General features: G+C 37.4%; 1 protein-coding gene across 7 annotated transcripts in view; it reads left to right on the top strand.

The window, feature by feature from the left end:
• The window catches only part of WNK1 (WNK lysine deficient protein kinase 1), a 147897-nt gene that overhangs the window by 75400 nt on the left and 57191 nt on the right, over positions 1-15306 (top strand). The window contains exon 1 of one of the 7 annotated variants that reach the window (XM_070409498.1): positions 13414-13923. The exons of the other annotated variants lie outside the window; for them this stretch is intronic. Within the exon in view, the coding sequence (XP_070265599.1) occupies positions 13834-13923 (90 nt within the window). The 5' untranslated portion in view covers positions 13414-13833. Of the gene's footprint in view, positions 1-13413; positions 13924-15306 lie in introns of those variants that run through there. 7 annotated transcript variants of the gene reach the window in all.

The raw sequence follows: 15306 nt of genomic DNA, 5'->3' as shown, positions 1-15306 counted from the left end.
AAACCTCTCCTTCCACAGATCCTGTTAATACTTCAGCTTCGAGAAACACACTTGCGCGATTGGCACCAGTGAAAGCTTTATATATATCTTGCATGCGCAAGTCAAAGTTTATTTTTAAATTGCCAGCGTGCATCATATGTGCCAGCCAGTCAGTCGGTCAGATGGATGGACAGTCGGTCACTTAGCCTTTTAATATTTCTTTTTAATATATTTTTATTGATTTCAGAGATGAAGGGAGAGCCTTTTATATACATAGATAGTTGAATAATTGCAACAGACTATATGGATCAAAAAGCCTAATAAAATATGTTCTGTCTGGCTCTTAATAGAAAAAGTTGCTGCTCCTATTCTTAACACGTCTCCACAACTTCTTAAAATTTTTTCCTTTAAAGAATCTTATCTAATAAGGAGGAGATATGCTAATTGACCCTCACACTGTCTCAAAGATGGCAGTGCCCACAGCCAATACGGAGGGAATATGCTAATTGACTGCCCCACCTTCAAAGATGGCAGCACACACAGCAGGGAATATGCTAATTGACTGCCCCGCCCTCAAAGATGGCAGTGCCCACAGCCACAAGATGGCAGCAGGCGCACAGCTGCTCCAACCGCCTGCCTCTGGAGTCCCCTCAGGCCCCGAGCTGCCCGGGGCCACCTTGAGGCACAGGCAAGCCTTGAATAGCGGCTGCCCAGCCAACGCCCAAGGCACAGGCAAGCCTCAGATGGCAGCGGCTGCCCGGCCTCCCGAGGCTCAGATAACCAGAGCCGGTGAGGCTTGCGCTGCCGGCAGTGGCAGCAGCAGAGGTGTGATGGAGCATTGCCTTCCCCTGATCACCGGGTCCCCTCCCGCCCCTGAGGGCTCCTGGACTGTGAGCAGGCCAGGCTGAGGGACACTCCCTCCAATGCATGAATTTTCATGTACCGGGCCTCTAGTTCTATAAATAATTTCTAATCTGATATATGATAATATTCTTACTAGCCAGCTTCTGTACTTAGGATATATATGAGAATCTTGGTACAGGCAGGTAGCTTCTTAAATTATTAGCTCTGAAAATTTGTGAACAGTCTTCTCTCTGTTAAGAGTAGAGCTGTCATTTTAATTCTTTGATGAAAACATAAGATGTTTTAAAGTAATAACCATTTTCACTGACCATACTTATTCTTAGTATTGGCCTAAGAATAAATGACATCTTAAACAAACCCAGGATTACTGCTTCAGGTGATCATTCTGGATTTTAAGCATAAGGGTTTATGAACCAGTGTCTTTATATTACCTTCCAACAATTCTGAATGTTTTGATATCCAACAGACTAGAATAAAGTATACATAAGATAGCCATATTTTTAAACATTCTCCCCTCCCCCCCCCTCTCTCTCTTTCTCTCTCTCAGCCACCAGCCTTCTCTGTTACTCTTGCAATATTTCTAATTTGAAATTGGGATAGATTTCATTATGTAACAGCCGACAAGGGCTCTACTGTTTTGTAGGCTGCTGTTAGAGCAGTGGTTCTCAACCTTCCTAATGCCGCGACCCTTTAATGCCGTTCTTCATGTTGTGTTGACCCTCAACCATAAAATTATTTTCGTTGCTACTTCATAACTGTAATTTTGCTACTGTTATGAATCGTAATGTAAATATCTGATATGCAAGATGTATTTTCATTGTTACAAATTGAACATAATTAAAGCATAGTGATTAATCACAAAAACAATATGTAATTATATATGTGTTTTCTGATGGTCTTAGGCGACCCCTGTGAAAGGGTCGTTCAACTGCCAAAGGGGTCACGACCCACAGGTTGAGAACGCTGTGTTAGAGTATGCATTGATTGGGCTTTCTCTATTACTTAGTGATAAGTGTTTTTGATTAATCTTGTGAATTCACTTCCTGATTATTTTGTTAAACAAAGGTTGGTACTTAAAATGTTTCAGGAGATCATGGAATTTTAGGTTTCTTTATATAAAATGAACTATAGCCCAGCTGGTGTGGCTCAATGGTTGGGCGTAGACCTTTGAACCAGGAGGTCACAGTTCAATTCCCAGTCAGGGCACATGCCTGGGTTGTAGGTTCGATCTCCAATAGGGGAGTGTGCAGGAGGCAGCCGATCAATTATTCTCTCTCATCATTGATGTTTCTATCTCCCTCCCTCTCTTCCTCTCTGAAATCAATAAAAACAGGAAAAAAATAAATAAAATAAATGAACTATAAAAGTAACTCTGCTGTTTAAAGAAATCAAGTCAAATTATATGGTAGAACTAATTATCTAAAATTTATCCCCGTTCCACACCCAACCCAGCAAATATAATTAACTGGTTAGAAATAATGACTGTGTAGGATGAGTAGGTGAAAAATATGACAAAACCCTATTGATTAAAAGTTGCTTACTGGAGGCTCAGGGTAAAAGCAGTATGTTTCAGACTGTCAGGCACAGCACCACCATAATATTAGATAAACATTTATATAAGCAATTATTTGATAAAAGTAAACAAATTGATTTTTTAAGAGAAAGCAGTTGAGACACTGCCTAATAAACAAATGCATCTTTATTTGCAAATGGTAACTCCAGCTCAGTTGAGAAGAAAATCCCTTTCTCAAATGAATGAAGTATTTGGTATTAGTTTAATAGAACCTAGGAAGACCAGTATCACTGTTTCTATATTCATATATATATATATATATATATATATATATATATATATATTTCTTTATTGATTTTAGAGAGGAAGGGAGAAAGAGAGAGAGATAGAAACATCAATGATGAGAGAGAATCATTAATCGGCTGCCTCCTGCACACCCCACACTGGGGATCGAGCCCACTACCCAGGCATGTGCCCATGGCCGGAATTAAACCTGGGACCCTTCAGTCCACAGGCTGACGCTCTATCCATGAGCCAAGCCGGGTAGGGCTCTATATTCTTTAGTAGAATACTTACCCTATTGTCAGTTTTTCTTTTTTTGAAATAAAATTCACATCATAAAATTCATCATTTAAATAATTTTAAGGTGTTCAATTCGGTGGGTTTTAGTATATCTACAATAGTATATCTGCAGTCATTGTCACTAATACCAGAACCTTCCATCACCCCCAAAAAAGAAACCCCATGCCCATTAGTAGTCACTCTTCATTCCCCCTTCCACTCAGCCAATAGTATACTTTTGTTTCCATGGCTTTGATTGGTCTGTTGTGTACATTTCATACAAATGTAATTATACAACATGTCCTTTTGTATTATGCTTTGTTTTTGTGTTATCTTTGACTTATAATAATGCTTTCAAGGTTTATCCATGTTGTAGCATGAATCAGTGCCTCATTCCTATTTATGGCCAAGTACCATTGTATGGATAGGATATACCACAGTTGTTATGTTCAACAGATTTTATTTCCCTTTAGTTCTGTAGTTTCTTCCTTCAACTCTGGAGAACAACTGGGAACAGGAAGGATGAAATATAACAAGTATCTTAAAAGGTATTATCCTAGAACTCAGTTTATTAAATCTTTGTTTATACATATTGTGTTTATAACATAGCATATGGTGCATTGTAGGCACTCTAGTAAATATTTTGAAGAATAAACGTTTCAATTAAAGGAATCCCAAATATTGTCAAACACTATGTAAGTTTGGGAGAGTTTAATTTGAATTCTCTGCAAAAGAGGAATGAAACTCAAGATCACCTTTGAAATATTAACAAAATTTTCCTACTAATATGAAATTTAATATTAGCAAGTAGAAACTGATACACCTATATAATCAATACATTTGATAGAATAGGGGAAACATTTGATACAAATAGAGCAGAAAACAATAACTTTAATAGTTAGAATCAAAATTCTAGGACTAGAAAGCATTTGAAAGAATGTTATCTGTTCCCATGCTCTTCCTTCAATTTGTAGTTCTCATAGTTAAAATTTCTAAATAACTAGTTCAAGTAACTTTTTGCATTATGGGGGTAGGTCTGTGCTTTGTTTTGTTGAATTGTTTCCCCATAACTTTTACCCTATAATTACTTACTTTGGTCTCTGAATTTCATAGGGAAAAAACAAGTAACCCTAGCTTGTTTGGCTCAGTGGACAGAGCATCGGCTGAAGGAGGTCCCGGGTTCGATTCCAGTCAAGGGCACATGCCTGGGTTGCAGGCTCCGTCTCCAGTAGGGGGCATGCAGGAGGCAGCCCATCAATGATTCTCTCTTATCATTGACTAGAGGCCCGGTGCACAAAAATTTGTGCACTCGGGGGAGGGGGGTCCCCCAGCACGGCCTGTGCCCTCTCGCAGTCTGGGACCCCTCGGGAGATAACGACCTGCTGGCTTAGGCCTGCTCCCGGGTGGCAGAGGGCAGGCCCAATCCCTAAGTGCAGTCCCTGGTCAGGCTCAGAGCAGGGCCTATTGGGGAGTTGTGGCGCCACCCCCCTGTCATGCACAGAGCAGGGCGGATCGGGAGGTTGCGATGCCACCCCTAGTCACGCTCAGGGTACGGCCGATTGGGGGGTTGGGGCATAGCCCCTTGTCACACTCAAGGCAGGGTCGATAGGGAAGTTGCAGCGCCACCCGCTGCCACGCACAGAACAGGGCTGATAAGGGGGTTGGGGCGCTGCCCCCTGTCACCCACAGAGCAGGGCCCATCAGGGGGGTTGGGGCTCCGTATCCTGTCACACACAGAGCAGGGTCGATCAGGGGTTTGGGGAGCTCCCCCGTGTCACGCACAGAGCAGGGCCGATCAGGGGGTTGGGGCACCGCCACTGTCACACTCAGGGCAGGGCCGATGGGGAGGTTATGGCTCTACCCCTGTCACACACAGAGCAGGGCCCATTCGGGGGGGGGGGGGGGTTGGGGCGCCGCCCTCTATCACCAACAGAGCAGGGCCGATCAGGGGGTTGGGGCGCTGCCCCCGTCACACACAGAGCCGCAGGGCAATCAGGGGGTTTGGGCGCTGCCCCCTGTCACGCTGATCCCGGTGCCGGGAGGCCTCGTGGCTCCACTGATCCCGCCTGGCAGGGTCACAGATCCAGGTCCCAGACCGCAGACAGCCTTGCCTGCTGCCACCTACCTTCAGTATGCAAATTAGCCACCATCTTGTTGCTTCAGGGTGGGGTCCCCACTGGGGTGCCTGGCCAGTCTGGGTGAGGGGCTGAGGGCCGTTTTCAGGCTGGCGGGCGACTGAAGCTCCAAACCTCTCCTTTTTTTCTTTTCTTTTTATTCTGGCATTTATTTACCTTCTATGGCTGTCACTGGAGCTGAGAGCTGACTTTCTCTCTGAGGCTCGGCTGAAAGCAGGTTTCTGGCCTTTGTTTTCTGTATTCGAAACAATGTTGCGACTCCAGCTCTGAGATCCCCGCTGACTGACAGGAGTTTTCTGAGGTTTTGTTTATCTTCTATAAATGTTACAGTGTTTCCAACTGAATCTCAGAGGCCGGCAAGGCAGGCAGGGAACGTTGGAGTCTGCAGTCACTGAAGGAAGCAAGCCTCCCTGTTCACAACAGCTGCCTGGCTGCCGGCCGCCATCTTGGCTGACAGTTAATTTGCATATCTCCCTGATTAGCCAATGGGAAGGGTAGCGGTCGTACGCTAATTACCATGTTTCTCTTTTATTAGTGTAGATGTTTCTATCTCTCCCTCTCCCTTCTTTTCTAAATCAATAAAAATAGATCTTAAAAAAAAACCAAATTATAATTTCATGTTAGTCTCTGAAATGTTTAAAAACAGTTCCTGAAGTCATGAGCCCTTTCTGATTGAGACCCATGATTTTCAATTTTTAGAACTATTCTTTTTAATTTCTTGAGGGAAGAGGCTTATATGCATAATTGGAAGAGGGAGGTGCACAGCAATTGTTTTCTAGACTTGGAGGAGACAAATAATAAGCTCAGAAAAATTGTAATTGGACATAAAGAAATTGGCAAAGGAAACAATTAGAATAATGGATATAATTTTCTTACCTGTGCTTATATATTTATGAGTGCGTATATGTATCAAAATATAAAAATGTGTATATTTCAAATTGTGTAGTTTATATTGCATCAGTTATACTTCAGTAAATACTTAAAAAGTGGGGAAGCAAAAGGAAATTAGCAAGATTATTTTAAGGCATTATAAAGGCTTACTGGTAGAGATTTAAGATCTGTCCATTGAGATCTTTTGAGAAAGGATCAAAAGATAGAAGCTATCAGACTTAAATGATTTAGCTCATGACTCTCAAATTCTCTTCTATCAGGCCCCCTTTATACTGTTAAAAATTACTAAGGAACCCAAAGAGCTTTGTTTACTTATTTTATATTTAGTTTGCCATATTAAAAATTAACATGGAATTTTATTATTAATTATTAATTAAGAAATAGTATAATAAGCTCAATATATGTTGACATCAGTGACATTTTACCAAAAAATTTCTCTCCATGACTTACTTTTAAAATGAAGTGGAAAAGTGGCATTTTTACATTTTTTACAGATCTCTTTAATGTCTGGTCAAAAAAAGGAGACAATTAGATTCTCAAACCTGCTTCTCCATTCAATCTATTGCAATACATTGTTTTGATTGAAGTGTATGAAGAAAATCAGGCTTCATGCAGATATGTCCTTGGAAAAGGAAGTACCTTGCAGGTCCCCTAAAAGGATCTTGGTACCTCACTTTTGAGAATCACTAGTATTTAGATCTTTGCTATGCAAAGTGCAATCCCCAGACCAGCAGAATCTGCATCTTTTGGGCACATGTTAAAAATGTAAAATTCTTGCCCCATCACAGGCAGATTGAATCAAGACATTCATTTTACAGGATCCAAAGATGATTCATGTACACATTAAAGTTTGAAAAGGGAGAGCTGAAACAGTGTTCACCTGAGGTTCCTTTCAGTTCTGTGTAACATATCTTTGGTTAAATAAATAAAAAGTAGGGTAAATAATGTAATACCAAACATTATTTGAATAAATTATTATCCTACCATTCATGAAACCTTTTTACTAAGTACCCAAATTCATTAAGGAATTTAATCCTACTTAATTACATTTTTTCTTCCTTACTCAGGAGTTGCTTTTTAATAAAGAAACATAATAAGCCAGGATGTAAAAAAGAATAAAAAGCTTGAGGAATTCTTTAAGTCAGTTGAAACTGTTTTAGAATCCTTAGTTTCTAAGTATATTGCAAGCATATACTTGTGCTTTATTTTTCCTCTCAGCTGTAAAAATTTAGTGCTGTATTATCTACAGTCCATTATTCTTTACTGTCAATTATATTTCTTATCTCAATAATGCTTTCTTAATTTCGCCAACCTCAATTTCTGGCTTCCAATGAGGAATAAAAAGGGCTATGTTTTTTTTTTAATTTCCTAAAGTTTTCTCCTGTTTTGGGTGCTGAGATAAATGGGGGATTTAAGTAAGTGCCTAGATTAGAGAATGATTTATATGATTATGTAAATGATAGTAATGACTGTGTTGAAATACGCCTTGAAGTATTGTACTTTCTTTTAACTCTGCTTTGAATGTAATTTAACTAGTTTTTTTAAAAGTATGTGTTACATTAGTCTACCTAACCTATTGCACATTTATTAATGAAATCTGCTTGGTTATTCATTGAGAGATTATAGGGCTCCTTGATGTAAACTTACCCCTGCCACTTCAGAATTCTGCTTTCCATCCCAGATTTACTGTGTATAACCAATTAATCATCAGTAAATTGCCCCCTCCTAAATGCAAGGCCTTCTATAGGTTTAGTACTAACTTAGAAAAGGAAAGAAGAGTCCCTCTTTCACACTCAGGATTACTTTTTTAGCTCTGAAGATCACAGAACTTTAGTCAGTTGAACCATAAGCTCTAGTTTCATGTTTTTAAAAATTTGTTTAAACACTTATTCACTTATTTAACATCTGTTAATTGGGTATCTTTTATGTGCCAGTGAATGATGATACAGCAGTGAATGAAATAGTATGTTTTGTTCTTCCTCCCACTTCCTAGTTGGAAAGGTAAACATGGAAGTAGTATTTACAGTAAAAAGGATGGATTTCATAGACATAATGAAGTAGGGGTTTTGATCTCCTTGAGAGGCTCAAAGACAGTATTCCTGAGAATGTATATTTAAACTTAGAGCTTTATTGGCCTGCTATAACAGGGATGCTGAAGCAAATCTGTAAGGTATGAGCCAGTATTTCAGTCCTCTGGCACTCTTTACCAGAAGTATTTCTAGGATTCTTAGAAGAAAGTCATGCCAATATCATTCCCTCTTCTATGTTCCTACCACACTCTACCTCTGTTTTATTAATAAAATAATTATATTGATAGTAACTGTTGCGCGCCCCCCCCCCCCCTAAGTACTGAGCCTCTCAAGGACAGGTTTTTCCTCTGTAGATCAATTTACTGTAACATGTCTGGCATTGCAGTGGTACACTGCCATGCAAATTGCTGCTTATAGCAATGGGCATATTAATAAATATATACCCTCAGTGCTAGATATTGCAAAAAACACTTTGCATGTATTATAATTCTTCCAACAATTCTGGAGGGAGGCATACTACTATTATCAACAGTTAATAAATAAACAGTCTGAAGCCCAGGATGGCTAGCTTAAGATTACATATTTACAAAATAACAATTATGATTTCAGATCCCCTGCTCACATCACAATGCTATACAGAATTCATAAATGTCAATTATAATGTCAGTCTGTGACCTGAGGGCATTTGAACCTGTCTGTAAGTGCCAATATGAAGGGGACAAATGTAGACGATGGTTTAGCAATCATATTCTATAGTGCACTGATGATAAATTGTTGTATGTCATTGTTCTGTACATGCAATTCATTCAAGTCTAGGTGTTACTTGCTCAGAGAGGCCTTCCCTGCCTACCCTATCTAAAACATTCTTAAGTATTCACACATTTTACTTCTGTCCCTTTGTGGTTTTATTTTTCCTTATGGCTTTTATCACAGCCTTACAATATTTAAAGTCCCAATTAGAATACAAATTCTATGGGTTGGGGGTTTTATTTGACTTCTTCTTTGCTGTATTCCTTAGTGTTTAGAAACTGGCAGGTCATTGGCACTCTGTATTTATGAAGTGAATACAGAAATGTAGGGAGTGAAACACAATTTTATGTTGCCTCTGGAGGAAATGTGCTCTAGAGTTGGGTCTGCTTGAATTAGGCAAGTTACTTAACTTCTCAGAGCTTAAGATGTTTATGAGGATTAAGGATATAGAACATAGTAAAGTGCCTGACATGCACTTATCAATCAGTACTTATTAGGTATTGCCATTCTTATTGTTAACATCATTGTGAATGCCTAGTAATGAAATAAGTTGTCTCTTGTTCTAGTCTTTTATCCATTGACATTCAGCAAATTGCAGTGATTAAAATGTGTTTAATGAACTTAAAGTTCAATTTTAAATGAGAGCAAATGAGCTTACATTTAATGTAATATTGCTTGTTGCCAATCACCTTGCAAAAGTGCTTTACATATACTATCTTGTTTTAACCTTTTGTGTCCAGGTAAGTAGTCAGTAGATAATAGCTTCACTTCACAGGTAAGAAAATAGGTTCAGAGGTTAAACATTTTTTCCAAAGAAATGCAGGAAAAAAAAATAATAATAATAGTAATAATAATCCTATATAATAAAGAACTAATATGCTAATTAGACCATATAGCAGAATGACTGTCCGGACATCCTTCTGGACGACCTTCCGCAGCCCGAGGCTGCGAGGGCCGAGCCCCTTCCATGAATTTCATGCATCGGGCCTCTAGTAATAATAATAATAATAATAATAATAATAATAAATGTCAGAAATCAAGCATCACTAACATGACACAAATACAAACCTTGAAATTATTTCCTTTACCTGTTTCTGTTTTTTAACCTTTTTTCTAGACCTCAAGAGAAAAAAAACTTTGGGTTACATGGGTAGCAGGTTTGAGCCCCCTGTTCAAAGAAGTCTTCAGTTAACTTGAAAATCTCTGCCATTGGTAACGAGAAGATCCAAATAAGCGTACTAATATACTAGGCACAATTTTTGTCCACTGTTAAAAGAACAGAAACTGCAATAAGCAATAGCATCAATGAAGGATATCTGAAGGATAGTGCATTTTAGGTTGGAGCAGTATAAAGGCTTTCATGTATCAGAGAGTAATGAGCCTTGAGGAATTATGAGGTAAACTAATTTTCTTTGATACAACTAGCTGGATTTGGTAGGGAGTTTGAAGAGGCTTGTTTTCCAATGGGATCATAAGGTATGTTCAAATTCCTCTAAACTAATGGTTCATACCAGTAAGAATCTAGCTGAATCCAGCCTCATAACAACCAAGTTAGGAATAATGGGGATTTTTAATTACTTTGTTTGTGTAATTTGACTTTGTCACTAATTCTATTAGCCTTTCGATTGCAAGGTTTGAACATTCTGTCTGGGGAAAACAGAATTAAAGCAGTTAGGACAAAATTCCTTTTAGTTTTTATATAACAGATTGCAATTCACCCCCTTTCCCCCCCCCCCCCACCCCCCCCCACCCCCCCCCCCCGGAGAGAATTGAGGCTGATTCTGATTAGATAGGGTTTTGAAAAGTTGAGGGAAACACATTTTTTGTTTGTTTTTTATTTAGCAGCTGGAATTTTTGTGCTAGCCAGAGATCTAAATCCACTGGAATTAGCTGAAAAAAATTTTTTAATAAATTTTATTTCTGTTTCCATTCAGTACATTTGGATTATACATGTAAAAGAAAATTGTGTATTATGGGCTATGACTTGGGAACATTGTGAAAGATTTTTACAGTCATTCAATTACTCTACTGTGATTTGATTAAGATTAAAGGTTCTTAATATTAATCAGACTGTTAATCTTAAACCAGGCAGTTCTGGGTATCATTCCCAGTGTTTTAGGTGCTAGAGAACAATTATGAAATCCTTATTTCAAAATTTCCCAGGAAAGTTAGTTTTATTTATTCACACTGAATGTTGATCTATAATTCACAGGTTTTATCCTAAAAGTCATTAGACTATAGAATAAAAACTGGTAGGGTATAAAAAGATGGTTTCTATATTTAAGTACATTATAATAGTATTTAGTTTCCTAGTATTTTGTAGATAACTTATGTGCCAAAAGAGTCATACTTCAGCCTTCTCATTATATATGATTTAAAGTATACCTTGAAAGAAGTGTAGGACTTAGTTGGCTTAAAAAATGGGGGACTAGGAAGAGTATTCTTGTTGGTGAAAACATGTGTTAAGTATTCAGTGAACAAGTAACCAGCTTGATTGGACTTATCTTGGGTAGATAGGAGTAGAGAACTAGATAGAGTTGGATTGTGAGAGCTTTTTCACACCAGATTAAAGACATTAAAAGTACTTTAACATGGACTAGAAGCAACATTGAACCCCAGGCATTGTGGAATTTGGATTTGCTTTACCCACCCACTGGAATATAGACTCCATTTCTTTTATTCTAGATGCTGAAGATAATGCAGTGTATCTATTAGGTACTAGATTACACAAGATTAAACTAGACACTCCATACATGCCAGTTGAATTAAGGAATTAATTCTAACTTTGACATAGTATTAATTTCTGGCCCACCATTGTCATATTTGAATGGGGATGAGTAGGGAGGACTTTCACTGAGATTCTTTTTCAGAGCTGAGATTCTGTGGCCATCTTGTAGATGTGAACTATTAGCCATTTTTGAGCAGTGTGATGTTAAATGATGTTAGGTGATTGGAAATGGTTAAATATCAGATGATTCAATGAAACCAGATGATTGAACTAGCCACGATGTAAAATACAAATTGGAGACAAGAGAATGGAAACAATGAGGCCTGTCTTAAATTGGTCTAAGCTTAAAGAGGTTATTACAGTTTTGATCATCTGGACTTGGGTGGTTATAACTGTTATACAAAAGAAACAACAATTTTTAGAGGTAACAGGTCAGTAAAAATTACATTTTGCCTGGTCAACATCTTTGGCTGTTGGAGGGGATAGTAGGAGTATTAGTTGCAGAACTGCTTACCAGCAGTTTTAAACATGTATCTTTGTTAAAGAGCTCATAGACAATACTACTACTTATATTGTAGGAAGAAGCATCCAAGAATGACTGTTTTCTGTCTGGAACATAGAAATAATGATGATACTATTGAAGAAAAGGGGAAATCCAGAGAAAGGCATGGGCTTTCTGAACGAGGAATTAGAGTTTAGACATATAAATTGTTATCTGTATGTGAATGGTATTTTTATTGTATATATTGAAAACTCTCATTTGATATGTAGAAAAGGTTGGTCTTCATAAATCTAGGTATCTGTGACTACATTATAACTTTGTCCTAAAAAAGCTACCTCATTTTAGTTTTGTTTGTTGCTCAATAGAGTTTAAAAACTTACCCACATCTTTATATCTGATAAACCTATGAAGCAGGCACCTGTTTTCTAGCTCTTCATTTTCATTAGCTAACCATAATCTTAAACAGGCTTACTTAACCACTTAAGTTACAGGTAATACTATATTTCTGACCAATATCTGATATCCTATACTACCTACTTGGTAGGGATGAGCTGTGTTGAGCCAGAGATCAATGATAACTGCTTTGAAATAGCTTGTTATGCTCTGGCCGGTGTGGTGTGGCTCAGTTGGTTGGAGCATCGTCCCATACACTGAAAGGTGGGTTCAATTCCTGTGCAGGGCACATACCCAGGTTGTGGTTTCGCCCAGTCAGGGTATATATGGGAGGCAACTGACCAATGTTTCTCTCTCTCTCTCCCTCCTTCCTCTCTCTGGAATCAATTAAAAAAATAAAAAAGAACATGTAGTAGCTTGTTAGAATTCATGGTCATTTCTACCTTTAGAGTAAAAGTATTCCTACCAAATAGCTTCCAAGCCCTTACCTTATGCTACTGTTTAGTAATTGAAGCCTTAGTACCCACTGTCTTGATGGGGATTCAAGCTTACCAAATTACAGGCGATAGGATTTGATTCTGTTATATGTTAAAACAATTCAGTGAACAACACATTTTCTACCATCCTTTGTTAATGCCATGAACAAAACATTTCCTTGATAACTAAAATCAAAGAAGGGGTTATTTGGGCCCATGCGTTCTTCCTGGCAATGGAAATGTCTTTAAGTAGATAAGCATATTGAGGCTTTTTAATAGAAAAGAGGGAAAAGAATAAATTCTTACTACTTCTGTGTACCAATTCAAAGCTGTTTATTTTTTAATGTACCATGAGAGGGTGGTGAGGCATTTACCTTAATATTACCACTTTTTAAATTAGGTAAACAGAGGAACTATTATCCACACTTTTCAAGTGAATTTAGGGGATATAGCTCGGTTCACACAGACTTGGTTTTTGAAAGCTTGAACTGAGAAGTATTATGATCTCCTTGTCCAGTATACTTTTGGCTACGTATTCTGAGTTACAGTTTGATCATTGAACTCAATCCCCATTTTATTTTAAAAGCATAGTTTCAACGTGATTAGGGGGAAGGGAGTACTTAGATAAATAGTTTTCTAGTGTTTCTAGGTTTTGATGTCAAGGAGGCAGAACTTGTGGACATAATGGGTGGAGCTTTGAACAAGTAAAAATCTCATTTTGCTTGTCCAGGAATCTGTTGCTCTTGGAGGAGAAGCAGGAAGAATAGTAGCAGAACAGTTTCCCAGCTGTGTAGAATGTAGTTTTGTTTAAAGGGCCAATCTAAAATAACTAGATTGTTGGTTAAGCAGGGCAAACCCATATCTGAGAGTTGGGGAAGCATGGCTAATGTGAAACAAGAAATTATGCTTCAGTCTGACTTTGATGTCTGCCTTGCTTATGCTGTGGGCTAATTTACTCTATTAATTTACATTGTCATTTTCCTCTGTAACAAGTCTGTTTTGCCTTTTCTGATGGATTTTACAAAGAAAGATTTTTGCTCAGTGTTTGTCATCGTAAATTCTCATTGCTGCTGCTGTCCTCAAAGGGATTGTGTAAATGAGGTGGGTAAGAATTTTCAATATACAAAAGATACATATGTATATATATATTTGGTGGTATGTGTAGAAAGCTTCACTTAAAGTGTTGAAATTGTTGATTTTAGAATGCTTCTTAAAATATTTAAAGTTTTATAGTTGAGTTAATTTTACACTATATTTTATGTGAAGAGGAATGAGACTTTTCTCAATTCTGAATGGTTAGGAGAAGTTTTATTTTTATGTAAAAATAGTTAAATGTTACTTAAACACATTTGAAATGTAAGCTTTTAAGAAGTAAGTGCTGACGATTTTTAAGAACTAGAAGATTGAGCCAGAAGAATACTATATAATGACTTATTTTTCCAGCAAATTAGTTGGCAAATCTAAGTATATAGAATTCAAAGAAAAACTCAGAGTCTATAAAATGCATGTATATGTTTTTGTTTTTTCTTAGTTATAAAAAATAAAACAACATATTTTATAATCATATCAACTCGTGCAGTTATTTTTGTGTACTCCGTTTAAAATTGCCCAAAAGTGGCCTTTGTTTTTTGTTTTAAGAGAATACATAATTTTGTATAACCCTCAAAATATCTTAAACATTAGATGTTCAAGAAGTACTTTTGTTTAATGCAGAGAAACCTTGCTACTGTCCCATGTCAAAAAACATAATATGGTACTACTGCCCAGAGAGAGATCCTGTGAGTTACAAAAGTAAATGAATATTTCTAAAGCCAGTTGGTTGCTGGCTGAGGAAGACTGTGTACCTTTTAACTATTCATTTTTCTTATGTGTAAAATATTAGCTAAACTTATCTACTTTATTATTCCGTTCTGTTTTCTGTTTTTGAACTTCATTCACAATAGGTGAGCAAAATTTTGCTTTCACTGGTTAGAACAGGGCTAGAATAGGACTGTGTGTGGCTAAATCATAAAGTAAAGAAAAGAGAGAGAGAGAGAGAGAAAAGAAAGTAAAGAGGTGGCAGGATTTTTTTAGGCTCTAAATTGTCCACCCTATTGAAGTATATGAACCAAAAGGAAAAAAAGATGAAAACTTTTTTCATCAAAACATTTTTTCTTCATTATTTTGTCCTGTCTGGTGCTTAAAATCATGTTTTAGAATAATCTCAACCAACTTTTAAAAAAATTATTAAATGTATTGGAGTGACACTGGTTAATATGATCATACAGGTTTAAAGTGTAAATTTCTGTGATACATAATCTTCATACTACATTTTATGCCCACTACCCAAAGTCAAATCATCACCATGTATTTGGCCCTCTTTATCTTTTACTACCCCTCAACCAACTTTTTTACATTAAAAATTACTTATTAAAATTTTTGAAAATACGTAGAGCTTTCTCATCTCCTAAGAACAAGAAACCTGTGAGTATAATGTGTATATGA

The sequence above is a fragment of the Myotis yumanensis genome, unplaced genomic scaffold (assembly GCF_028538775.1).
Source record: "Myotis yumanensis isolate MYYU_CA2020_CCGP unplaced genomic scaffold, mMyoYum1.0.hap1 SCAF_3, whole genome shotgun sequence".
Taxonomy (NCBI): Eukaryota; Metazoa; Chordata; class Mammalia; order Chiroptera; family Vespertilionidae; genus Myotis; species Myotis yumanensis.
Note: the sequence above shows the minus strand (reverse complement) of the source record. Positions and strands in the feature narration are given on the sequence as shown.